Source organism: Mesocricetus auratus, unplaced genomic scaffold, assembly GCF_017639785.1.
Source record: "Mesocricetus auratus isolate SY011 unplaced genomic scaffold, BCM_Maur_2.0 Super-Scaffold_6723, whole genome shotgun sequence".
Taxonomy (NCBI): domain Eukaryota; kingdom Metazoa; phylum Chordata; class Mammalia; order Rodentia; family Cricetidae; genus Mesocricetus; species Mesocricetus auratus.
The window spans coordinates 11859875-11886769 of NW_024429183.1; the positions used below are offsets into that span (position 1 = coordinate 11859875).

The 26895-nt window shown below is 44.6% G+C and overlaps 1 protein-coding gene across 1 annotated transcript; it reads left to right on the forward strand.

Annotated features, from left to right (window-relative positions):
• The first annotated feature begins 11944 nt into the window (after positions 1-11944).
• On the forward strand, positions 11945-18532 carry Duxb (double homeobox B). Its single transcript, XM_040737302.1, has 5 exons — positions 11945-12184; positions 14308-14447; positions 15679-15736; positions 16200-16336; positions 17890-18532. Exons 1-5 carry the CDS (start codon positions 12148-12150, stop codon positions 18406-18408), a joined length of 891 nt encoding a protein of 296 aa, XP_040593236.1. The 5' UTR covers positions 11945-12147; the 3' UTR covers positions 18409-18532.
• The last annotated feature ends 8363 nt before the right edge of the window (positions 18533-26895 follow it).

Consider the following 26895-nt stretch of genomic DNA (forward strand, 5'->3'; position numbering starts at 1 on the left):
TTGTTGAGACTGTGATAGACTATGGGGACTTCTGAAGTTGGGTTGAATGCATTTGCTCTCTGCCATGACAATAATGGACTTAACATTTGAACTGTAAGCGAGCCACCATAATTTAATGTTTTCCTTTATAAGAGTTGCCATGGTCATGGTGTCTCATCACAGCAATAGTAACTAACTAAGACAGGTGAAGAAACACCATGACCAAAAGCAATTCAGGGAGGAATGGGTTTATTTGGCTTCCTTCCATGTCATTCATCATAGAGGGAAGTCAGGACAGGAACTCATACAGGGCAGGAACCTGGAGCCAAGAGCTGATGCAGAAGTCATGGAGGTACCATGGCTTATACCTGAGATTGACTTCTTATATTCACCCAGGCCAATGTGCCCAGGAGTAGCACTACCCACATCAATCATCAGTCAAGAAAATTCATTACAGGCTTGCCCCTAGGCTAATCTGGTAGGAACATTTTCTCCTTTTTTTTTTTTTTTTTTTTGGGTTTTTCGAGGCAGGGTTTCTCTGTATTATTTTGGAGGCTGTCCTGGAACTCCCTCTGGTCTATAGAGCGAGTTCCAGGACAGCCTCCAAAGCCACAGAGAAACCTTGTCTCGAAAAATCAAAAAAAAATGGTTTCATAAAATTGGAAAACAGATGGCAGAACCAAGTAGCGCACATGGTAGAGAGAAGCAGAACTAGGCTCAGGCTTCTTATTGCCTAGCTCTCTCTTAATTATTAGCCCATTTCTATCATCTGTGTATCTCCACATGGTCTTGGCTTACCTGCTGTTGCCTGAACATCTTGTTTTCTCTGCAGTTACTTGGCGTCTCCTTGACTCTGCCTACTACCTTTCTGTCTCCCTGTTTGGATTTCCTCCTGGCTAAATACTGCTGTCCATTGGCTGAAACAGTTTTATTCATCAACCAATAAGTGAAACATATAGTCACAGCATACAGAAGGACATCCCCCATCACCAGTGAGCCAGTGGGGCTTGGGTTTTTTTTTTTTCTTGTGGTTGGTTGGTTGGCTGGTTGGCTGGTTGGTTGGTTTTTTGAAACAGGGTTTCTCTGTATTGTTTTGGAGCCTGTCCTGGAGCTAGAGCTGTAGACAAGGCTGGCCTTGAACTCACAAAGATATGCCTACCTCTGTTGCCTGAGTGCTGGGATTAAAGGTGTGTGTCACCAGTGCCCTGCTTGAGGTAGTTGTTTTGTTTTGTTTTGTTTTTTGAAAAGGTTTCTTCTGTACAGCCCAGGCTGGCCTGTCATTTATTATATAGCCCAAGCTAGCCTCAAACTTGTGCTTCTTCTGCCTCAGCCTCCAAAGTGACCAGATAATAGGCATGCTGGAACACAATAAATAAAAGACCCAGAGACAGACATTGAGGTTCAAGCTTAAAGCTGAAGATCAGAAAAGCAAAGCAGTCGGTCACTAGCTTTGACCTACACTCAGGTCAAAGGGGTTACCCTCAGACTGCTCCCGACTTCACTGCTCCTCAGATTCACTCAGACTGATAGGCTCACCTCAACATGGCTAGAGACTACTGAGACTGAATGCCTCTACCTTTTGTACCTCTCAAATCCTGGGACTAAAGGTGTAAGCTCTGATTCACTCTCCAGGAGCCCAGGGTGGTCTTGAACTCAGAGATCCATCTGTCTCTCTCCTGAGTCCTGAGATTAAAGTTGTGTACCACCACTGTCTAGTTTCCATAGCTAACTAGTGTGGCTGGCTTTGCAAACTGATCTCCAGTGGCTTTATTAGATCATAAACAACATATCACCACAGCATGCACTAACATGTCCATCTTGGTTTTGAAACATGACTCGCCATCAACACGGAGCCTTAAAGAAAAGATACACTGGTTCCAGGCCTTTCAAGAGACTTGCTTAATGGTCAGGTGACTATTAAGCAGATTATTGAGCAGAGACACCATTGCATACATGTGGAGTCAATAGGCCGAGTGGCTCATGCTTGTAACACTTGCACTGAGGAGGCTGGGGCAGGAAGATCCCAAGTTTGAAGCCAGCCTGGGCTACATTGTAAGAGCCTGTCTCCAATCAACAACAAAAACTCAGTTGACTCACTGGTGACTGTTTGGGTCACTCTCATCTGTACACAGTGGCTTTGACATGGAACTGGAACAATGAAATAGAAGTTTCACTCAGAGTTATGGCCTTACCTGGGTACAAACAACATGGCATTCTAATGCATCCTATTGTGCTCTGCAGAGACACCTGTACAGTGCAGGGGTCTCTGGGACGTCAAGGTGCAGCCAGAGCTTTCACTAACATCTCAATGGAGCTGCCATTTGATGAACAGGCCTGTTCTCAAACCACCATGTTGGTCCTGAAAGTTCTACGTTTGGTCAACCAACTCCTTCCTCATGTTGGAAACAGTCTCCTAATTCCCAGAAAAACCCCACAAATGTGTACAAAGGTTTAGGTAAGATTTCCCTTCATCTCATGAAAACCCCAGCTCCCTAAGAATCGGGGATCTTGGCTACACAGCAGACTGCCCTCTCCCCAATCCCACTGGGAGAGCATACAACACCCTCTTCTGTCTTCCTCAGGCACCAGGGCCCACGTGATGCAATACATACATACAGGCACAAAAAAGAAAACATCTGCATTAAATAAATACAAGTTTTTAAAAAGATAACATTTTGTCGTGGCCACAGTGTTGATGCATTCTTAAGAGTTGTCAGGACAATACAGGTGGAGTTTATTCTGTAGAACTGAGTTAGGGAGAGGCGTAATGGAACCTCATTGTGACTGTCCTTTACCATTTATATGAAACTTGTTCTTTCCTGCGCTCGGTTTCCTGCTCTTATAACCTGCAGGTTCTGTTGCCATTTTATTGTGTTAGCCATGAAGTCTGCCGTGTAGGAGAAGACACAGCAGTGTGTTCATGTCCTAGCACATACTATAGTCACTGAACAAAATCGCTGGAGACAGCAAACGATTACCTCCCCTGCACCCCCCTCAAGAAAAAAAATAGTTAGCAACCACTGAAGCTAGCATATACTTCATCTTACATAAATGGGCTATAGGGCTATTTATTTCATGTCACTAAGTCTGAATTATCAAGTTTAGAAAGAATAGTACATCAAAGGCTGATTTTGCAACTGTGTGGCTCATTTCATAGAGAACCAGGGAACTGGAACTAAAATATAAATGAGCTTCTTAACCCAAATGTCACAGCTCGCCAAGTCAAGTAGAAATGCATAGCTTCACATGTCCAAAGAACAAGAACAACGACAAAAAAAAAATGTATATTTTCAACTCAAACTCAGGAAGCATCAGCCAGTATTTGTCAAGCTGTGCTCACAAAGAGAAAACAACTCCTCTTTGGCTCGGCTTCCATAAACATCTGAATTACACAGGACCTGGCTGGCAACATGGTTCAGCCGGTACAGATACTTGATGCCAAGCCTGACAACCTGAGTTCGGTACACCCAGGACCCTCATGGTGGCAGGAGAAAACTGACTCCCACAAGTTGTCCTCTGACCTCCACACAAGCTGTGCCATGCTGCTCAGGTCCCAACTCCCGTCCATCACCCCCTCCTTCTATCTTCCTGGGCCTGCTCCTCGAATTGAGTGGACCCACCCAGACAGGAAGGACATGAGTCCTGCCACACCCCATTCTTGGCTCGCCCTGAAAAACCTCAATACACACCCCCCTTTTTGAGAAGGTCGCCTCAGTGGAAAATTCCCCAAGGTCCCTTCCCCTGGACAGGGAACGAGGTCTAATTAAAAGAACATCTGGTCCAGAGTGCTAACGAAGGAAACGAGCAGGCTGTAGAGATAAGTGTAAATCTGACCTTGTGGTTTCTCCAGGGAGGATGAGTTATGCCCGCGCTTCTGACAATCCCCTATTGCTTGCCCAGATCTGAACCTGCAGTAGCTCCGCTCCTTACAATACCCCTATTACTTTGCTTGCCCAAATTATGTATATAAAAAGAAAGCTGTCCTAGGTCCTGGGCGTGTTCAGTTAACTGAGCTGCTGAATCGCCCAAGACGCCTGTGTAAAAAAATTAAACCTCTTGCGGTTGCAGCCAACGGTCTGGTTATTGAGCTCGGGACGTCACCGGGGTATTCAGCCTGAAGCCTGCTTACTTCAGGTCTTTCAGCCCTTCATTAACCAAGCTCTGCTTGAGTGAGGAGAATGCCAGGAGAGGTCAGACCATCTAGACTTGTAGACACTGAAGTCTTGGCCAACATACAACACCAGGAGACCAGTGGAGACGGAGAGACCCCCACCTGCACCCACTAGAAGAAGGGATGGGAAGGAGACAATACAAAAACACACTCAGCAACAGAAAGACAAATATGACACCACCAGAATCTAGAGACTCCACACCAGCAAGACCTGAAAAGCCCAACACATATGAAGCAGAAGAGGACATTAAAAACAACTTCATGAAAATGATAGAGGCCCTCAAAGAGGATAAGAGAAAATCCCTTAAAGAAATGGAAGAAAAAAACAAACCAAAAAATGCAACAAATGGAGGAAAAGACAAAGCAAAAATTTCAAGAAACAATTCAAACAGTGCAAGGGTTGAAAACTGAAAATAACAAAGAGTTGGTTCTTTGAGAAATTCAACAATATAGACAAACCTTTATCCAAACTAACCAAAAGGCAGAGAGAGAGAGCATGCTAATTAACAAAATCAGAAATGAAAAGAGGGACATAACAACGGACACTGAGGAAATCCAGAGAATCATCAGGTCATTCTTTGAAAGCCTGTACTCCACAAAATTGGAAAAGCTAAAGGAAATGGACAATTTTCTGGATAGATATCACTTACCAAAATTAAATCAAGAACAGTTAAGCAACTTATAACCTATAACCCTTAATGAAATAGAAGCCGCCAGGCAGTGGTGGTGCACACCTTTAATCCCAGCACTCCGGAGGCAGAGGCAGGTGTATCTCTGTGAGTTGGAGGCCAGCCTGGTCTACAAGAGCTAGTTCCAAGACAGCCTCCAAAGCAATATAGAGAAACCCTGTCTCGAAAAAAAAAGTCGTGGAGAGATCAGGAATAACAGGAACATACTTAAACATGATAAGAAGCAATATACAGCAAACCAACAGCCAACATCAAACTAAATGGAGAGAAATTCAACGTGAATTCTCTACAATCTGGAACAAGACAAGGCTGTCCACTCTCTCCATATCTCTTCAATATTGTATTTGAAGTTCTACCTAGAGCAATAAGGCAACAAAAGGAGATCAAGGGGACACAAATTGGAAAGGAAGAACTTTCACTATTTGCAGATGATATGATAGTTTACATAAGTGAGAACTCCTACAGCTGTTAAACACCTTCAGGATACAAAATTAACTCAAAAATTAACTACTATATACGGATGATAAATGGGCTGAGAAAGAAATCAGAGAAAAATCACCCTTTACAATAACCACAAAGAACATAAAATATCTTGGAGTAACACTAACCAAACAAGTGAAAGACCTGTACAGTAAGAACTTTGAGTTTCTAAAGAAAGAAATTAAAGAAGATACCAGAAAATAGAAAGCTCTCCCATGCTCTTGGATAGGTAGGCTCAACATAGTAAAAGTGGCAGTATTGCCAAAATCAATCTACAAATTCAATACAATATCCATCAAAATACTGGAACAATTCTTCACAGACCTTGAAAGAACAATATTCAACTTTATATGGAAAAACAAAAACCCAAGATAACCACAATAAGTCTGTACAATAAAGAAACTTTCAGAGGCATCACCATCCCTGACTTCAAGCTCTATTATAGAACCATAGGCCTGAGAAAATCTTGATATTGGCACAAAAATAGACAGGTAGACCAATGGAATCAAATTGAAAACCCTGATATTAACCCACACACCTATGAACACCTGATTTTTGACAAAGAAGCTAAAGCTATACAATGGAAAAAAAAGAAAGCATCTTCAACAAATGATGCTGGCATAACTGGATACGGACATGTAAAAGATTGCAGATAGAGGGCCGGAGAGATGGCTCAGAGGTTAAGAGCACTGACAGCTCTTCCAGAGATCCTGAGTTCAATTCCCAGAAACCACATGGTGGCTCACAACCATCTACAATTCAATCTGATGTAGGCATATGTGCAGGCAGAACACTGTATATGTAATAAATAAATACATCTTTAAAAAAAAGATTGCAGATAGAGCCATATCTATCACCATGCAGAAAACTTAAATCCAAATGGATCAAAGACCTCAACATAAATCCAGCTACATTGAACCTCTTAGAAGAGAAAGTGGGAGATACCCTTGAATGAATTGGTACAGGAGAACACTTCTTAAACATAACATCAGTAGCACAGACACTGAGATAGACAATTAATAAATATGACCTCCTGAAACTGAGAAGCTTCTGTAAGGAAAGGACACAGTCAACAAGACAAAAAGGCAGCCCACAGAATGGGAAAAGATCTTCATCAACCCCACATCTGACAGAGGGCTGATTTCCAAAATATACAATGAACTCAAGAAGCTAGTCACCAAAACACCAAACAATCCAATTAAAAAGTGGGGTGCAGAACTAAACAGAGGATTCTTAATAGAGGAATCTAAAATGGCTAAAAGACACTTTAGAACGTGCTCAACATCCTTAGCCATCAAGGAAATGCAACTCAAAGCAACTCTGAGATACCATCTTACATCAGCCAGAATGGCTAAAATCAAAAACACCAGCCGGGCGTTGGTGGCACACGCCTTTAATCCCAGCACTCGGGAGGCAGAGGCAGGCAGATCACTGTGAGTTCGAGACCAGCCTGGTCTACCGAGTGAGTTCCAGGACAGGCTCCAAAACAATACAGAGAAACCCTGTCTCGAAAAACAAAACCAAAAAAAAAAAACAAAAAACAAAAAAACACCAATGACAGTCTACGTTGGAGAGGATGTGGAGAGAGAGGAACACTCCTCCATTGCTATTGCTAGTGGGAGTACAAACTTGTATGACCACTTAGGAAATCAGTATGGCGGTTTCTCAGGAAAATGGGAATCAGTCTACCTCAAGATCCAACAATTTCTCTCTTGGGCATATACCCAAAGAATGCATATTCATACACCAAGGACATATGCTCAACTATGTTCATAGCAGCATTGTTTGTAATAGCCAGAACCTGGAAGCAACCTAGATGCCCTTCAATTGAAGAATGGATAGAGAAAATGTGGTATACTTGCACAATGGAGTACTACTCAGTGGAAAAAAAAAAGAATGGAATCTTGAAATTCACAGGCAAATGGCTGGAACTAGAAGAAACCATCCTGATCGAGGTAACCCAGTCACAAAAAGACAAACATGGTATATACTCACTCATATATGGTTTTTAGACATAGAGCAAAGGATAACCAGCCTACAATTCACACCACCAGAGGAGCTAGGAAACAAGGAGGACTCCAAGAGAAAAACGCATAGTCCCCCGAAGAAGAGGAGTGGGACAAGAACAAATTGGGAGCATGGGGGGAGAGAGGAGGAGATGGGAAGGGGAGAGGGGGAGAAGTAGGGGAGAAGAACAGGAGGACTGAGAAGGGAGGAATTGAGGAGGATAAGAAAGGAGATGCCATGATAATGGGAGCCAGTACAGGTTGGGAGAGAGGTCTGGCACAGGGGAAATGGTAGGGGATCCACAGGGATAACCCCAACTAAGAATCTAGGCAGTGGTGGAGAGGTTGCCTTTGATGCCCTTCCCCTATAATGAGATTGATGACTACCTTGGTTGCCATTCCTAGAGCCTGGACCCAATAGCTGATCAAAGTAGAAACAGGAAGCCACAGCTAAACACTGAGTCATACTCCTAGAACCCAGTTGTGGAGGGGGAGGAGAGTGCCCGGCCTGCAGCGCTGGAGAATGTGCGGAGGGTGTCGGGATTAATGACACAGAGACCAGTCGGTGGTGCAAGAAAGCTTCTAGAAGGCTTCCAGAAGGCCCCAAGAAAGCTCCTCAAGAAAGCTTCTCTTATCCTTACCCTGGCTGGTTATATGCCCTGACACCAGATGCGTTGGTGGGGGGTCCGGAAGAGGTGGTTAGTCATTGGAAAGGTCAAGGTCAGGGTGTTCCTGTGGGCGAGCCCTTCCAAAAACATCAGGAATTTATTGTTCCAGTAAACATGTTTTCAGGGACACCGGATTGTTTTTTGGTAAACATGTTTTCTACCGGTTACAGCTGCCTGCTCCCAGGCTGATGGGGAAGTGGGCCTCTGGCCAAGGTCTGTTGTTCCCACAGGAGAGATGAGCAAATGAACCAAGACAGAACTGGAGATACCACAGAAACAGTTAACTGCCCTAATGAGAGCACACAGACCCTAGTCATAAAGCTGGGGAACCAGCATTGGACCGAACCAAGCCCTCTGAATGTAGGTGCCAGCTAGGGGGCCAGGACAGTCTATGGAACCTCTAACAGTGGAGCCAGTGTTTATTCCTAGGTCACAAATGGACTTTGGGAGCCCATTCTCTATGGAGGAATACTATTGCAGCCCAGATACAGAAAGGAGGGCCTGGGCCCTACTCCAAATGATGTGATATGTTTCTTTGGCATCATCTATATTCTGTAAGCAAACCTTATAGGGGATGTCCTTCTGTATATATGTTTGTCTTATTGGTTGACAAATAAAACACTGATTATCCAGTAGCCAGGCAGTATCCAGTAGAAGTATAGGTGGGGCTACCAGACAGGGAGAATTCTGGGGAGAGGAAAGCAGAGAGGAGCTACCACAGAGATGCCAAGGAAGAAAGGGGACCAGGCATCACTGGTAAGCCCAAGACCATGTGTAGATACATAGATAAACAAAAATGGGCTAATAATTAAGACAGAGCTAACCAATAAGAAGCCTGAGCCATTGACCAAAAAGTTTATAATTAATATAAGCCTCTGTATGTTTACTTAGAACTAAACAGCTACAGGACCTGGCAGGACAGAAAACTCCATCTACACAAACCCTTACTCATACTGTGTAAGTAAGCCAAGTAAACCCATGTAAATAAACTTAACTACCCACATCACTGGCCTTCTACATAATTGGTTCACTTGGCAGCCTGTCAACCCAAGACTCAGCTAGGCTCACAGACAAATGTAAGATACTTTTCTTATAGAACTATATCCAAATGCATGTGTCAGACAGGGTTCACATAAAGAAACAAAATTGTTATAAGAGGAACTAGTGTGTATACGAATATGTGTGTCTTTTCTTTTTTTTCTCATTAGGCAAGGGTGCTATGGATCTGTTCTAGTCTTGTTCTAGTTGCTGTGATAAAATTCTCCAACTAAAAGCCACTTAAGGAAGAAAGGCTATAGTCATAATTGCTGGGAAATCAAGGCAGGAACTCAAGACAGTTAGGCATACCACCCAGGAGCAGAGAGAGAATAAATTCATACATGCTAAGAACTCGCTAGCTTTTTCCACTCTCGCACATCCCAGGCCCCAAACCAGGGAACAGTGCTGCCCATTTTCAGGCTAAGTCTTTTCCACCTCAATCAACACAATTAGGGGGAAAAGAAATCCCTCCCAAGCACGTCCTGAGGTCAACGTGAACTAAGGCTATTCTACATGAAAACTCTCTTACTCCATTGTATAGAGTCAGAATGACCTTGACTTCTCATCTTTCGATCACTGCCTTCAAAGAACTGGGATTATGGGTGTAGGCTGCCACACCTGGTTTTTGTAGCTAACCACATATAGAACATATACATGAGGGTGTTTCACTTATACTCTGTCCTAGTTTTAGATGTGATAAAATACCCTAAAAAAAACTAACTTAAGGGGAAAAGTTGTTGGAAGCTGTCTTTGTGGGGCTGCAGTCCGAGCCAGTGGAGCAGCCCGAGGTTCGGACCCTTTCGTGGGAGTGTGGATGACAGAAAGGCCAGCTGAAAGGGGTTAAGAGTCCAGGACAGAGACACAGGAGAGCTGTCAGGAGGGCCATTCAATCCACACTCAAATGCCGCCTTAGTTTATTCTTTCACGATCTTATGTGTTCAACCAAAGGTGAGGGCAAAATGGCAGAAGACTTCTAGTATCATGTATAAGGGGCAAAGAGATTTACTTCCCTTAATTATCCAGGTATCTGGTAGCCACACCTGCCATCTGGCCTTCAGAGTTGAGAGTAAACACACCTGGGCCCAAGTGTATTGTTATCTAGATAAGAGACATGGACCACCAAGGCCAAAACATCCTGTAGCCGCCAAGTCAAACTAACACCTTATGGATGATAATGAGCTCTCTGAACTTGGGTGCTGACAGAAAGTCAGGACAGGTGCCAGGGGACTTTAAAGAGGTCATCATCGGAGCCGGGCTTTGGTGGCGCACGCCTTTAATCCCAGCACTTGGGAGGCAGAGACAGGCGGATCTCTGTGAGTTCGAGACCAGCCTGGTCTACAAGTGCGAGTTCCAGGGCAGCCTCCAAAGCCACAGAGAAATGCGGTCTCGAAAAACCAAAAAAAAAAAAAAAAAAAAAAAAAAAAAAGAGGTCATCATCGGACTGCAGTCAAAGTCAGGAACCCGAGGGATGTGAGTGCTTGCCTGCTGCTCAACTCTCTCTCTCCGTTGTTTACAGTCTAGGATCCCCACTCTCAGAATGGTCCTGCCACAAGTGGGTCTCCCCACATCAAGGAAAGTAAGCAAACTAACCCAGCACGGGCACTCCCAGACGCCCATCTCCCAGTCATTCTAGGTCCTGCCAGATTGGCGATTGTTCCTTCTTCTTTGCTTTTCTGTTACTGTAATAAGCGCCATGACTTAAAGCAACAAAGGAGAGAAAAGTTCATTCCACTTTACACTTCCAAGTCATCGTTCAGCATTGAGAGAAGCAGGGGCAGGAAGTGAAACAGAAACCATGTAGAAATGCTGGCTTGCTCACGGGCTCATGCTCAGTAAGTATTACATACAGCCCAGACCACCTGCCTGACTAAAAATAATAATAAGGAGGAAAGGACTGGTCGGGCATTGGTGGTGCACTCGGGAGGCAGAGGCAGGCTGATCGCTGTGAGTTCGAGGCCAGCTTGTTCTACAAAGCAAGTTCCAGGACAACCTCCAAAGCCACAGAGAAATCCTCACAAAAAAAAAAAAGGACTGGTCCTAGGTATGGTAGAAAAGAAAGTTTGTTATAGATATGGGGGACAACATAGCCAGAGGCAGAGACTTCTGGGAGAATCCAGAGTGGACATGACCCTGAGCCATTCGAGGAGAGTCAGGAGGAGATGGGGGGGGAACCAGGTACAGCAGTGAGCACAAAAGAGAGGGGGATAACCAAAATGGTTGGATTAAATAGGGAAAGGCAGTTACAGAGGAGGGAAGCCCAGCCCGAAACCTGAACTGAAAAAGTTTAGGGTTGTTGTAGGATATTTTGTCTGTGTTCTGACAAATAAAGCTTGCCTGGAGATCAGAGGGCAAAGCTAGACACTAGTTAACTACAGAGGCCAGGCAGTGGTGGCATTTACATTTAATCCAGCTCTTGGGAGGAGGAAGCAGTGAAAGACCTCAATATACCCCCCCCCTTGAGACTCAGAAGGTTGCCTTAGTGGAAAATTCCCCAAGGTCCCCTAGGCAGGGAACAAGGTCAGATCAAAAAGAACATCTGGTCCAGAGTGCTAACACATGAAACCGCCCTGCTGACATAAGCTTAATTTTGACCTTGTGGTTTCTCCGGGAATGCCCGCGCTTTTTTACAATACCCCTATTGCTTGCCAAGATCTGCACCTGCAGCAGCTCCACTTCTTACAATACCCCTATTGCTTTGCTTGCCAAGATTATGTACATAAAAAGAAAACTGTCTTAAAGCCTGGCGTGCTCAGTTAGCTAAGGCTGCTGGAGTGCCCGTAGATGCCTGTGTGAACAATAAACCTCTTGAAGTTTGCATCCAACTGTCTGGTTATTGAGCTCCGGATGTTGAGATGCTTTGGACCTGATTACCCTAGGTCCTTCAGCAGGAAGCTCAGTAATTCCAAACCACCTGGGGCTACACCGATTGAAACATTGTAAAAGAGAAACAGAGCAGGGTGGTCCTGGCTCACACCTTTGATTTCAGAATTTGAGATCTCATCCTACTACCCAGAAGGCACACGCCTTTAATCCTAGCACTACGGAGGTGGGAACAGAATATAAAGTGAGTCGAGACAGGACCTTGCCCAATCAGTCTGAGAATTCATAGGGACAGGATGGCTGCCCCACCGTTTGGTAGGAAATTTTGTAGAGGTAAGTAATCACTGCTCCTCTGATTTTTCAGCTTTCACCCTAAGATCTGACTCCAGGTTTCTATTGTTAAGACTAATTAGGATCGTGCTTAATATAGGGTACAAGGCATGGTATGCCAACCAGGAGGACCCTGTAATTGGTAGCCACTGAGGGATGCTGGGAGAACCTGGCAGCTAGGTCCACTTTGATTTGTTAAATAGGCACCTCAGCCATTTGGTCCCAAGGTGTGAGACTTAACACTGCCTAGGGACAGGACTGCCCAGTGCCACACTGTCAGTCAATATTGTCTCTCACAGACTGGCCACAGGTCTACAGGATTAAGACAATACTTCAGTTGAGGTTGCTCATCCCTGGTAATTTTGGGTTGTGCCAAGATGACAATGTAACCAGGACAGGGATGAACACTAACCAGTAGCACATGTATGTTTTTATGATTTATTTTACGTGTATCTGTGTTTTGCCTGGGTGTATATCCTTTGGAACCCAAGCTACAGGCAGTTGTGAGCCACCATGTGGGTGCCATGAATGGAGCCAGGGTCCTCTGCATGAGTGGTCAGTGCTCTTCATCACTGAACCATCTCTCCAGCCCCAACAAACCAGCTAGCTTCTACTTAACCAAAGGTAGGAAGGGGTCTCTACCTTCTGGTCTTTCTTTCTCTCTTTCCTTCTGGTCTTTCTGTACCTTCCCCCACTCTCTGCTTCATCTTCCCCAACTTCCTCTCTGGGTTTGTCTCTTTTCCCTTTTGTTTTTATTAGTATCACTTCTTGCTTTTCAATAATTTTCCTCTTGTTCCTATTGTTCCCTTGTGATTTATTTGTAATTTTGTGTGCTTCCTAAATCCTTGTCATTTGGTTTTTCAAGACAGGGTTTTTCTGTGCAGCCTTGGCTGTCCTAGAATTCACTCTGTAGACCAGGCTGGCCTTGCACTAACTCTTATCTGCCAAGTACTGAGATTAAAGGTGTGCACCATCACCCCTGGATCACATTAATATTCTTATTTGAATAGCTCTACAGAAAAGGAATTTGGAAGCTGGAGATATGGTTCAGCAGTTAAAAGCACTTGCTGCTCTTGCAGAGAGCCTGAGTTCAGTTTCCAGCATTTTGGAAGCTGGAGATATGGTTCAGCAGTTAAAAGCACTTGCTGCTCTTGCAGAGAGCCTGAGTTCAGTTTCCAGCATCTACATGGGGTGGCTCAACATGGCCTCTAGCTCTAGTTCCAGAAGAGCTGAACCCTCTTCTAACCCCTGAAGACATCCACATGCACACACAAACACACATTACACACAAATAAAAAACAAACCGCCCTTTTAAAAAAGACTACTGCAGTCTTCAGAACAAAATTTATTAGCCAGGTGTTGGTGGTGCACACCTTTAATCTCAGCACTCGGGAGGCAGAGGCAGGCAGATCTCTGTGAGTTTGAGGCCAGCTGGTCTACAGAGCGAGGTCCAGGACAGGCTCCAAAACAATACAGAGAAACCAAAAAAAAATTTTTTTTTGGTTTTTTTTCGAGACAGGGTTTCTCTGTATTGTTTTGGAGGCTGTCCTGGAACTCGCTCAGTAGACCAGGCTGGCCTCGAACTCACAGAGATCCACCTGCCTCTGCCTCCCGAGTGCTGTGATTAAAGGCGTGTGCCACCAACGCCTGGCACCAAAAAAAATTTTTTATTAGTACCAAATTCTCAACTCCACTAGCTAGAGACCTGAATGATAGCCTCATTTCCCTTCCGGTATCTCCTTAATCTCCTGTCTTCCTTTCCTGCCTTACTTTCTATATATTTAAATGTCTATGTTCAATTTAACATGACTTAACTATATGACTAAGGTAAAAATATAGAACAATAATTGAGCCTAAAGTGGTTTGGCTGGTATTTTGAGACCAAGTCTCACTACATATCCAAGTGAGCCTAGAACGTACTGTGTAACACAGGCTGACCTCAAACATATATATCCCCATGTCTTCCAAGAGCTAGATTTGTATTCAGACACTACACCGCCTGGGTGGATCCACAGGCTTCAGTCTGGAGTCAGTATAAGACACGTGCTCACACTGTGATTTTTAACTTCTATTTTCTTTGCACTTCTCCCCATCTCTCTGTTCTTTATCTGGTATACCACAAAAAGAATCCTTGCAACCAAGAGTGACTTACACCCAGAGCCAAAAGAATATCCTCCAAGAATGGTATGAACACAACCCATATCCTGATGCAGATACCCTGAAACAACTGACCAAAATTCTTCATGTTCCAGGATCTAAAATAAAGGTAGGAAGCCAAGCAAGAAGATGGTATATGACAGTAATATCTGTGTTTGGGATGTTGCAGCAGGAATTAGGAACTCATTAAAGAGTTCTAGGTCACTTGGGACTACATAGTGAATTCTGGACTAACCTGAGCTACAGAGGAAGTCCCTGTCTTTAAAAAGAAAAAAAAAACAGACAGACATGTTGGTTGATGTGGGACTGAAAACAGGAACACTGTCGATAGTTGAGCCAACTTTTGACTTCACAGTGAGCTGAAGGCCATCCTGGGCTACACAATGAGACCTTATCTCGAAATATAAACTAATTAATTAGTCCAGGTAGACATTGGATCTCTATTGTCAGAATCAACATAAAGACAAAGGTTGGGCTCAGAAAAAGGTGGTGTCTAATATCTGGACTTCACTGAGCAGGCTTTTCCAATTAACTGGAATTAAAACAACCTGCTTCCTTCACCAGAGATGTGTGTGTGTTGAGGACACAAGGGAGACTACACTGGTTCAGGCTGGCTCAGTTAGATCATATTTTGACACAGTGAAATATGTCTTAAGATTTAGCAAATACAAGAAATGTGCTCACCATAGTGACAATGGTATAGCAAAGTAGTAGAATACATACTGCAGAGTAAAGGCTTAATATATAACTGCAAGGGAACTGTGAGCACACTCCTAATTTGGGGGGGGAAGGGTCATGTTTCAAGGCAGGTTTTCTCTGTGTAGCCTGGCTGTTCTGAAACTTGGCCTTGGACATCTCTGGCCATCCTCCCTTCCCCTCCTCAGAGCTGAAATATTAGGCATATATCACCATGCCCCTTTTTTGTGTACTGGGGATTGAACCCAGAGCCCTATGTATGGTAGGTAAGTGTATTCTACCAAGTGAGCTCTAACCCCACCCATAAATTACCAAGTCTCAAGATAGTGGGTTTGATAAGAATTACTTATGTGAAAATGAAACTAAGTTAAATTTCTTCACTTACCAAAAAGAATATAATTAGGTGCAAAAGCCATGGCTCAGCCATTGAAAAAAAAGCACACTGCCTCCGAGGAAAAACCCAAATGTGGTTCCCAGTAGCCCGGAACTCTAGCTCCAGAGGAGTAGACACTCCCTTTTGGCATGAGGTACATAGGTACACATACCAGTACACATAATTACATATAACTAATAATCTTGAGAGGTCTAGTCTCATCTACTGCCAACTCTGAAATAAAAACAGCCAGCTATCTTTTTCTACTTAGATTTGGTTTAACAACTACAGAAAGAAACAGAAGATCTTGGAGCAAGTCCATTCTGAAGGTAAGAACTCACTGGACAGGCATAGTCCCAAGGGTCCCACTGAGAGTAAAAATGACTCTGTCATCTAATTCTCCTAAAGATTTCTCCATTCCTGAGCCTGTTACAGCTTGTTCTGGGCACTGGAATTTCAAAGAAAACATTAATTATGGGGCATGGCGGCTCATACCTTCAATAGTGGCACTCCTGCATCTCTGTGAGTTCAACCACAGCCTGGTCCATGTAGCAAGTTCCTAACCAGCCAGAGCTACAAAATTAAGGCCGCCATCTCAAGAAACAAAACAAATCCCAAACAGTGTTCCCCAGTTGTGTGGAACAAGCAGATTCTTAGCAAGCAAGACTTGGGATTACCAAAGAAGCCTTCTTTTCTACCACCCCAGGGAGATTCAGGGAATAACTGTTGTGGGCATGTTCCTGTATGAACGTGAACCTGAAAGTCCCCTTTTTTTGTTCCTGTAATCTTAAGCCAGACCACACCAAGCACCCTTCACAAGAGCTCAAGAGAGCTTCCTGAGGAATGCCTTTCAGAAGAACAGGCTCCCTGACCGTGCTGCCAGGAAAATAATGGCTATTAAAATAGGCATCAAGGAATCAAAAATTAAAGTAAGTTGCATTGGAGTAGGTGGTACTGAGTCACTGTTGTAAGAAACATTGCTCCTAAAGATGTAACTGAAGCTTTGGGCTATCTTGGGTGTACACAAAGATGGCAAGGTTCTGGGTGTAAACACACAGCAATGAATGTCACATCCCAGCAAAGGAAGAATTTTCAAAACTGATATGCATCCATACAGAATCTCAAGCAAGGGAGCTGGAAAATATGTAACTTATCTCTCCCTCCTTTTTTTCTTGCCAGGGCCAGGTAACTTTCTTTTTTTGTTTGTTTGTTTGGAGTTTTTTTCTCCATTTTTTAATTTAAATTAGAAACAAGCTTCTTTTACATATCAATCCCAATTCCCTCTCCATCCCCTCCTCCCCTGTTCCCCACTGACCCCCATCCCATCCCCTTTCTGCTCCCCAGGGAGGGTGAGGCCTTCCATGGGGGATCATCAAAGAAAATCATATCATTTGGAGCAGGGCCCAGACCCTCCCCTGTGTATCTAGGCTGAGAGAGTATCCCTCTATGTAGAGTGGGCTCCCAAAGTCTATTCATGCACTAGGGATAAATACTGATCCACTACCAGAGACCCTATTTTGAGGGTTTCTGTTGTGTAATAATTTCTTTTTAAGATTTATTTATCACGTATACAGTGTTCTGCCTACATGCCAGAAGGGAATACCAGATTGCATTGTAGATGTTTGTGAGCCACCATGTGGTTGCTGGGAATTGAACTCAGGACCCCTGGAAGAGCTGTCAGTGCTCTTAACCTCTGAGCCATCTCTCCAGCCCATGGAATAATATTTTAACTAGGCAAAGACGTTTTACATTTATTTATGCTGCAAAATATTACTTTAACTGTGTAAGAGTGTGTTACTTTTGTTATACTGCCATATTATATATGAAAAGTATTTTTAAGGTTAAAAAAAATGCCCTGACAATATATTCTGAGACAAAGATGCCACTGAATTCACCGTGTGCAGGCCATCTACTGATAGGCAGGCCATCTACTGATGGGCAGGCCATCTACTGATGGGCTCTTTTTTTTTTTAATTTTATTTTTATTATATGTGCACTGGTGTTTTTTTGTCTGTGTGAGGGTGTCAGATCTTGGAGTTACAGACAGTTGTGAGCTGCCATGTGGGTGCTGGGAATTGAACCCGGGACCTCTGGAAGAGCAGTCCGAGCTCTTCACCACTGAGCCATCTCTCCAGCCCCTACTGATGGGCTCTTAAGAGTGGTTTGTATCCCCAGTGAGACCCACGTTGAAGAAAACTAACTTTTTCATTTGGGAGCAGTTATGAATTGGAGATAACTTCTGGGTTGGGGATGGGGACTTGGGTCCACTTCACCTCTTAGTGCTGGGACCCCATCTGGCACAGGCCTGTGCGTGCTGCACAGTCTCTGTGAGTTCATGCGTGCATTGGTTCTAATGTGTTCAGAAAGCCTTGTTTCCTTGGCGTCCTCCAACCCTGAAGACGGTGACCTCTGGGCTTGTGGGATAGCATTTTGCAACGTTAGAATCACTTGTTTTATGATGTTTATATCTTGTTTTCCTCAGACATGGTTTCAGAATCAAAGAATTCTAAATCCCGAGCATAGAGAAGAACCCATGAATTTATCAGATGGGACAAATGGAGTACCACATCCCACTGCTCAAGAACAGCACATCCGTCTGGTCCCTCCCCCAGCCTGTTGTTTCCCTTCCTCTAAGCCCTGCTGCAACGAACAGATGTCCCTACCTGCCCCACTGGAATCCCAGGCATTTGTTCCTCCGGGTTCCGTTGGGGTCTTTGGGAGCCCAGAATCAGGCACTGCAACCCTGCAGGCCCCAGAAGCTGTGCAGGAAGGACAGAACCCCGATGCCCCTCTGACTTACACGAATCACTTGCCAGAACAGCCGATTATAGGACAGGGTTCCTCAGGTGCCCAGGCTCCGTTCTGTTCTCAGCTTGATGCAGACCATGGTAGACAACAACCTGAGGACCCAGACCACATTGACGTATCTTACGTTATGCAGTGGTGGGACAAGGGCCGCCTGGATCTCATTGCAAAGTGGGAACCTCAGAAAGAGACCTAAGTTTGCTCTGTGAGGTTCACCAAAGCCTTACGCTCCTATAGATCCTTTCTTTATGTGTAACCCCAGAGCACCTGAGAGATGTTTGTGTTAGTGCCACAACGATTATTGAAAGGGGTAAACTAAACTCAAGGGCTTTGCTTCTTTTTTTTTTTGGTTTTTTGAGACAGGGTTTCTCTGTATTGTTTTGGAGGCTGTCCTGGAACTTGCTCTGTAGACCAGGCTGGCCTCGAACTCACAGAGATCCACCTGCCTCTGCCTCCCGAGTGCTGGGATTAAAGGCGTGCACCACCAACGCCTGGCCACGGGCTTCACTTCTAATAATTTAGAAATAAAGGGACCAGACCCTCACTCAGCCCCCCCCCCTGCCTTAGTGCTTAGTGTCTTGACAGGCTACAGAAAAGACACATAGACCTCTGACACAAGGAAACTCCAGACACCTCACCACCCCAGCCTCCTAGATGCTTGGTTTCTGGGAACTATTTGGCCACAAAAGAAATTCCAGGGGGATCAAAATATCCCCTTTAGTCTCCAGGATATAGTTCTGAAAACTATTGGTATCTGTGTAACAACGCCATAGAAACCACAGAATGTTCCCTCTCAGCACTGACCAATGAAAATAATTGGTACACAGGTATTTCATGACAAAATATGACTGAGAAATTCTCCTGTTTCCAAATGTCAACCAATCAGAAACCAGCCCTTACCTATTGATGTCTATAAAACCTAGCAGTAGACAGGGAACCTAACTCCCTCTGGGATCTGCTTCGACAGCTAGCCAGACGGGGGTTCCTGTCATGGGTGGATGAACAATCATTAGACCTTGCTTTTGCAGTTTAGTGGGTCTGTCTTCCTGGGGACTTTACAACTTGGGCACAACAATTATTACTATGAACATTTGTACACAAGTGTTTACATGGATGTGTTTCATTATTATTTTTTATTATTGTTATTATCAGACATATGTAACCAGAAGCGTGAATGTGGCAATTTAGTATGTGTTGCTGAGGGTTGGATCTAGGGTGGCAGTTTGGTTTTGTCAAGCTCTCCAGTTGCTGAGATTAAGGATGTATATCACCATATTGTGCTCTTAGTTTAATCTTTTACTAGTTTGAAAGTTTCATACATGCCCCTCCAATAATGAATTATTTTTAATGAATGTTAGTTCTTTCTTTTCCTTCCTGAAAAACACAAATGGCACTTTTAATTCAAGAATAATAATCAACTAGCTGGGTGGTGTAGGCGGTGGTGCACACCTGTGTTTCCATCGCTCACACTGGAGGCAGAGGCAAGTGGATCTCTGTGAGTTCAAGGCCAGCCGCCCTGGGCTACACGAGAGTGAATCAGTCTAATGATAAACAGCTCACACAAGGTTATCTCAGCATTTGGGATTCCTTGTCTTTAATCCCAGCACTAGAGAGGAACATGGGGCAGGAGGAGACAGGAGCTGAGGGCAGTCTGAGGCTCTGTGGATCACCTTTTCCATCTGAGCATTGGCAGAAGTGAGGACTCCCTAGTAGCTGGCCACTTTGCTTATCTGTTCTTCAGGCAAGCTTTATTTGTTAGATCATAAACAAAATATCACCATAAAACCAGCCTTGGATACATGACACCCAGCCCCAACCAAAACAATACTAATTAAAGTAAAGAATAATGAATTTAGCTGATGTTTTAGTTGCATTTCCATTGCTGTGGTAAAAATACTCTGGTAAATGCATCCTTAAGGAAGAAAGGATTTACTTGACTTAAAATTACAAGTTATAGTGTGTTGCCAGGGGATGTCTGAATAGGAACAATCAAATCATGTCCATAGTCAAGAACAGAGAGAATACATACACGCTTACTTGTGCTCAGCATCCCTCTCTAGACTCAATAAAGAATAGGACCCAAACCCACGAACGGGATGGTGCCGCCCACAGTGGGCTCTTCCCTACAGACATTGTCTAGAAGCCAACCTGGTCTAAATGATTCCCAAAGGAGTCATGGCTGTGTCATGTTGACAGTCAAAACTAAGAGTCACAACACAGCTTCACATCTTGTCCCAAAAGTATCACGCTTCTCTCACAATGTAAAATACAGTCCATAGTTTAATAAAATTACAATACTTTAAAAATCCAATCTCTCGCAGGGCGATGGTGGCACACGCATTTAATCCCAGCACTCGGGAGGCAGAGGCAGTGGATCTCTGTGAGTTTGAGGCCAGCCTGGTCTACAGAGCAAGTTCCAGGAGAGGCTCCAAAGCTACAAAGAAACTCTGTCTTGAAAACAACCATTAAAAAAAAAATTCTGTCTCTTAACTATGAGCTCACTCCTAAACAAACAAAGTTATGTGCTTCCAAAATATAATAGCACAGAATAAACATTCTCATTTCAAAAGAAAAGAACAGAGAACTAAAATGACCACACAAAGCAAAACCAAACCCCAGCAGCAGCAACTGTGTCGAGCATCTGGGCCTCATCATACAATCTTCGGGTTCCAGAAGGTTTGGGCAGCCCCGTTCCTCCATCCCTGCTACCTGCAGCTCACACAACTTCTCTCCCAGGCTACACCTTGGTGGTCACATGTCCCCATTGCCACAGAGGCCTGGCCTTCACTGCTTTACTGGATGTCTCTTAGAGCTTCCAGCCCTGCCACATGGAGCCCTGTCTCCGCAGTTCCCCATGGCATCTTCAGCCTTACATCTTTCATGCTTTTAAGATCAGTGTCCTAGGGGCAATGCTTAGGACATTGCCAAATCTTGCTACCAGCTGGAGATGTAGCTCAGCCCTCTTGGCCCACGGCTCCATCAACTCCTGGGTGCTGACTGGAGGAAACACTTTCATTCGCAGTTGCTTCTGAAGAACAGGGACCCCCCCCATTCATTAACTGAAGACCCCAAAGAGGCATCCTTCCTTTTGTTCCAGTGTAGCACGGATATTCTACTTCAGTGGTGCTGATCTCTGCGGGCGTGAACGCCAAACAAGCTAGTTTATCATCTCTCAATTCAGCTTTTCCCAGTTTTTCAGGACACAGGCAGAATGAAGCTAGACACACAAATTCACACTCTAACCCAGTTTCTGATACAGCTCCCCCTTGCTGCCCCCCTTTCACAGCAATGACCCTACTTCTGGTAGCAATTTCTGCATGAGTTTTATTTCTGTTGCAGTGAAAAAATACTCTGACAAAAAGAGGCTTAGGAGAAAAGGGGGTTATGTTCACCCATCATTCATCATACAGAGAAGTCACAATAGCAGAAGCTCTAGCTAGTCTTATCAGTTGAAAATATAAATTGTATGTATAGCAGGGAGGTGGGGATATGAGCTAATTTTTTTTTAGACTAGATCTCATGTGCACTAGGCTGGCCTTGAACTCAAGAAGTAGCTGAAGATAATCTTGAATTCCTGATCCCTCTGCTTCTACCTCCTGGGATTCTACCTCTACTGGGATTACAGGGTTAGCACCAACCATACCAGATTTACTTGATACTGATGAATGAACCCAGGGTTTCATGCACTCTGCTCTGAGCTACGTCCTCAGTCATATGGCCTAACTTCCTCGCCCCCAAGACAGGGGTCTCTCTGTGTAATAGCCCTGGCTGTCCTTGAACTCAACCAGAGATCTGCTTACCTTCAGTTTAGGGATTAAAGATGAAAGCCATTACACCTGGCTGATATGGCCTAATTATTGATGAAAAGCCCAATTAAAAGATAAGTGGCTGGGTGTGGGCTTTAATCCCAGCTCAGCACTTAGGAGGCAGAGGTACACTGATCTCTGTGATCTTGAGGCCAGCCTGGTCTACAAAGTGAGTTCCAGTATAGCAAGGGCTGTTACACAGAGAAACTCTGTCTCAAAAACAACAACCACCAAAAAAAAAAAAAAAAAGATAAGGCACCTTAGTTATTTTTCTATTGCTATGACAAAACACCATGACCAAGACAGCTTATAAAGAAAAGTGTTTTTCTATGAACGAAAGCATTTAATTTGATTTACAGTTTCAGAAGGTGGAGTGAATGAGTAGCTGAGAACTTAAATCTTAAACGAAACCACAAGGCAGAGACATGGGAGTGTTACAGTTCCTTTGAAACCACAAAGCCTGCCCTAGTGACACCTCCTCCAACAAGGCCCCACCTCCTAGTCCTTCCTAACAGCTCCAACTGGGGACCACATCCTCAAATCTGTGAGACTCTGGGGACCATTCTCATTCAAACAGCCACATGTGGTGAGAGAGCAGCTTTGTTTGCACCAGATTGTAAGGCACCAAGCAATCCATGACTTTGAGTTCTCTCCTGCCCCGCCTTGCTGCCCATCTTCTCCTTCACATCAGAGGGTAACATCAGAGGGTAACATCAGAGGTCTGAATCCATAGCTCTAGCAGAGCTCTGAATTGACAGGTCAATGTCAAGGGCCAACGAGTAAGTGAGCCTTCCAATGTGCAAGTCTACTTGAACCCTTAGGTGACTGTATTTGCCTGTACATCCAGGAATCGGTTCTCTCACCATATGGGTCCCAGGGATCAAAATCAGGTCATCAGGCTTGACAGGAAGCAGAATTATTACAGAGTAAAAGGGGGATGTTCTCCAGGGATAAGAGTGGACCTTAGCATAGACGTTGTCATGGAGGAAAACATTCTCATAGTGTGGTGTCCCCTTTTCCCTCCCGGAGTTTGTTGGCCACCAGTCCACAAAGACAATGGGGCAGAAGCAGCCACAGAGAGCTTCGTGCGGCCTGTAAGCAGGGCAGAAACGGTGACAGAGAGCTTTGTGCAGCCTGCGAACATGACAGAAACATCTTTCCAGGAGACAGCTTCAGTGAGAAAGCTCAACGGTGGTGATACATTATTTATGATTTATTAAAGCTTGCCCGAGGATTCAGAAAGCAAAGTCAGTCACAAGCCATAGAAGCCAGGCACACACCTTTAATCCCAGCAGCCAGAAGCTAGGAGGTGGTGGTACACATCTTTAACCCTAGGACTCAGGATTAAGAGGTAGATGGACCTCTGTGAGTCCAAGTCCACCCAGATCTCCACAAGATGGATCCAGTCCTAAAGAGAAACAGCTCACACAAAGATGATCTCAGCACCTTGGATCACAGGTCTTTAATTCCAGCACCAGATGGGTATCAAAGATAAGAGCAGGGTCTTCAATAGTCAGTATCAAGCATTCATTCTCCAGTCACATTAAGGACAGGAAGACATTGAAGTCTCAGGATTCTCAAGCCACGCTGAGGAGAGGCAGCAGGATCAGCCCATTCAGCCTGAGGTAGTGGTAAGAGCTAGTGACCCACTACTTTGCTTTTCTAGTCTTCATCTTGACGTCTGAACCCCAGTATCAGTGCCTGGGTCTTTTATTTATTTGTGCTGCACTCAACTTTATTCCAGAGTGAAGGGAGCTATAAGTGATGGGGACAGAGGCGAGGGCATCATCTAAGTGCGTTAAACAGCATGCTCCTATCATATGACTCCTAGTACAAATCTAATTACCATGGGCAGCAAGGGGAAAGCTTCTGCAGGAGACTGTGTCAACGGTCACAATAGAAATAAGTCAGGCATCTGGGTTAGAGACAGACATTCTCCAGACAAGATCAGGTAGACAGCAGGAAGCCTCCCACCCCGCCCAGGGGCAAGGAGTCCTCCATGTTGCTGAGCTCAGAGAGAGCTGCCAGATCCTGGTGACTGCAGGGCCTCCCAACAGGAGTGGTCAATGACCATAGATACTGTAGTGCCAATACCTTTTCAGGAAGGTTTTCTTTTTTTCTTTTTTGGTTTTTCAAGACAGGATTTCTCTGTATTGTTTTGGAGGCTGTCCTGGAACCTGCTCTGTAGACCAGACTGGCCTCAAACTCACAGAGATCCACTGGCCTCTGCCTCCAGAGTTCTGGGATTAAAGGCATGTGCTACCAATGCCTGGCTGCAGGTTTTCTTTTTTATGAGTATTAGTGTTTGCCTACATGTATGTCTATGATATGTCTGTGCACCACATGTGTGCCTAGTGCTTGCACAGGCCAGAAGACCCCACTGGATCCCCTGGAACTGGAGGGACAGATAGATGGTTGTGAACCACCATGTGAGTGTTGGAATTAAATCTCAGTGCCTTGAGAAAGTAGCCAATGCTTTTAACTGCTAGTGTGTGTGTGTGTGTGTGTGTGTGACAGAGAGAGAGAGAGAGAGAGAGAGAGAGAGAGAGAGAGACAGCGCACTCATAGTGATTAGAAGACAACTTTAGGAAACTGGTTCTCTCCTTCCACCATATGGGTTCCAGGGATCGAAAGCAGGTCGTCAGGCTTGGCAGCAAGCACCTTTATCTACTGAGCCATCTTACCCTCCTCAAGCCTGCTAATTTCTAACAGCTTCCTAACAGTAGCATGGCAGCTTTGAGGTGCATGTTGATAGGACTTCCTGGGAGAGTGGGAGAAGTTGACAGCCAAAGATTCCTCTGGGGTAGAGTCCTGGGGCACTGCAGAGGGGGACTTAGTGCTTGGGCACCCAACGGCAGATTCCCAGTCTCCTTCCACAAAATTCCTCTAAAACAGTCATCTACACGAACTCTAATTGGGAGGTCTTGTCACTGCACAAGCAGTTCCCACGTCTGGGACACTGGGGAGTAGGTATTTAGTGAAGAGCTGGCCAAAGCAGAAAACTAGTACACTTCAGACAGCATTTTGGTTTAGCTAGATTTCAGTCGGGCATGTTCCTTACTAACCCATACCTTGCTTTATATATGCAAATAGTGGAGGGTGTGGTGGTGGAATTCAGAGTAACCAGATTCACCTACACAACCATTCCCACTCACCATAAACAAAAGCAACTTGGAAGAGCAGGTTTATTTTAGTTTACAGTTTGTAGTCCATCATCCAAGGAGGTCAGGGCAGGAAAAGGAAGCAGGAACTGATGCAGAGACAATAAAGGAGCGCTGCCTAGTGGCTTGCTCAGCCTGCTATCTTATACCATCCTAGACCTGCCCAGTGGGGTGGTACCACCCACAGTGGGCTGGCCCTCCCACATCAATCATTAATCAAGAACGTGTCCAACAGACTTGCCTACAAGGCCAATCCGATGGAGGCATTTTCTCAATTAAGATTCCCTCGTCACAGATATGTCTAGGTTGTGTCAAGTTGACAAAAGGTATCCAGCGCACGCACCAGGAGACCTAACTAATTCTTTCTGGCTGCTTCCTTGGAACTCTGGTGCCTGGGAAGCACAGATATGAAGAGTCAAGAATGAAGCCCACAATTTGGCAGGCTAGTTCCAGTCCTAGTCATGTGGGTTGTGGAGTGACACTAATAGCAATCAAGGGGATTTAAACATCAGATTAAACCCAAATTAGCCCTTGGAGAAATGCTATGGCCTCAAGAAAAAAAGAAGAAGAAATCAGAGCATTTCATTCCCAATTCATCTGTTGAAAACCCTTAGGGCCTCCAAATGTCATTGCATTGTTTTTAAAGCAGTGAATAATGTAAAATGAAGCCATTAAGGTAGGCCCTATTCCAGTCTAACAGATGTCCTTAAAAGAAGAAACCAGAGTCTGGAGAAATGGCTCAAAGCACTGGCTGCTCTTCTAGAGGTCCTGAGTTCAAGTTCAATTCCCAGTAACTGCATGTGGCTTAAAACCATCTGCAATGAGATCTGGTGCCGTCTTCTGGCAAGAAGGAGATGGAGCAGAAGCAGAAGCAGAAGAAGAGAAGAGGGCCAGGCGTTGGTGGCGCACGCCTTTAATCCCAGCACTTGGGAGGCAGAGGCAGGCGGATCTCAGTGAGTTCGAGGCCAGCCTGGTCTACAGAGTGAGTTCCAGGACAGCCTCCAAAACAATACAGAGAAACCCTGTCTCGAAAAACCAAAAAAAAAAAAAAAAAAAAAGAAGAGAAGAGGAAGAGGAAGAGGAAGAGGAAGAAGAAGAAGAAGAAGAAGAAGAAGAAGAAGAAGAAGAAGAAGAAGAAGAAGAAGAAGAAGAAGAAGAAGAAGAACCAGAGGAGACAAAGCTAGAGGGCATCTAACAGTTCAGAGACAAAAATCAGAGTTTTCACAACTTGATCCTGGACTTCTAGCCTCCAGAACTGAGAAAACAAATTTCTACTGTTTAATCAATCTAATCTGTAGTAGCTTAGGCATCACTTAGCAAACTAAGACAAGGGGAAATGACAGGCAACATCAAAAGACACAACACAGATTTAGGGGAAAGACTGGAGGGGGCGCTTATTACTGGTGGGAGGGTTTCCACCATATTCCTAGAGGAAGGAAGGACATGAGCAGAAATCCAGCACTATACCTGTACTAATCAGGGTTCTCCAGAGGAACAGAACCAAGAGGATGAATGTGTATTATTCAAGGCAATGTATTAGCTAGATAATCGAATGCCCAGCACCCTGTCTGTAGACGATCAGTCCATAAACCTGGATCTCTTAGCAGTCCCTGTCTGAAGCTGAAGGCCTGGAAGATTCCTTGAAGAGCTGGTGGTCTTCAGTCCACCTTGGAAGGCTGCAGAAGCTGAGTTCAGGTGGCAGCAGCAACAGCAACA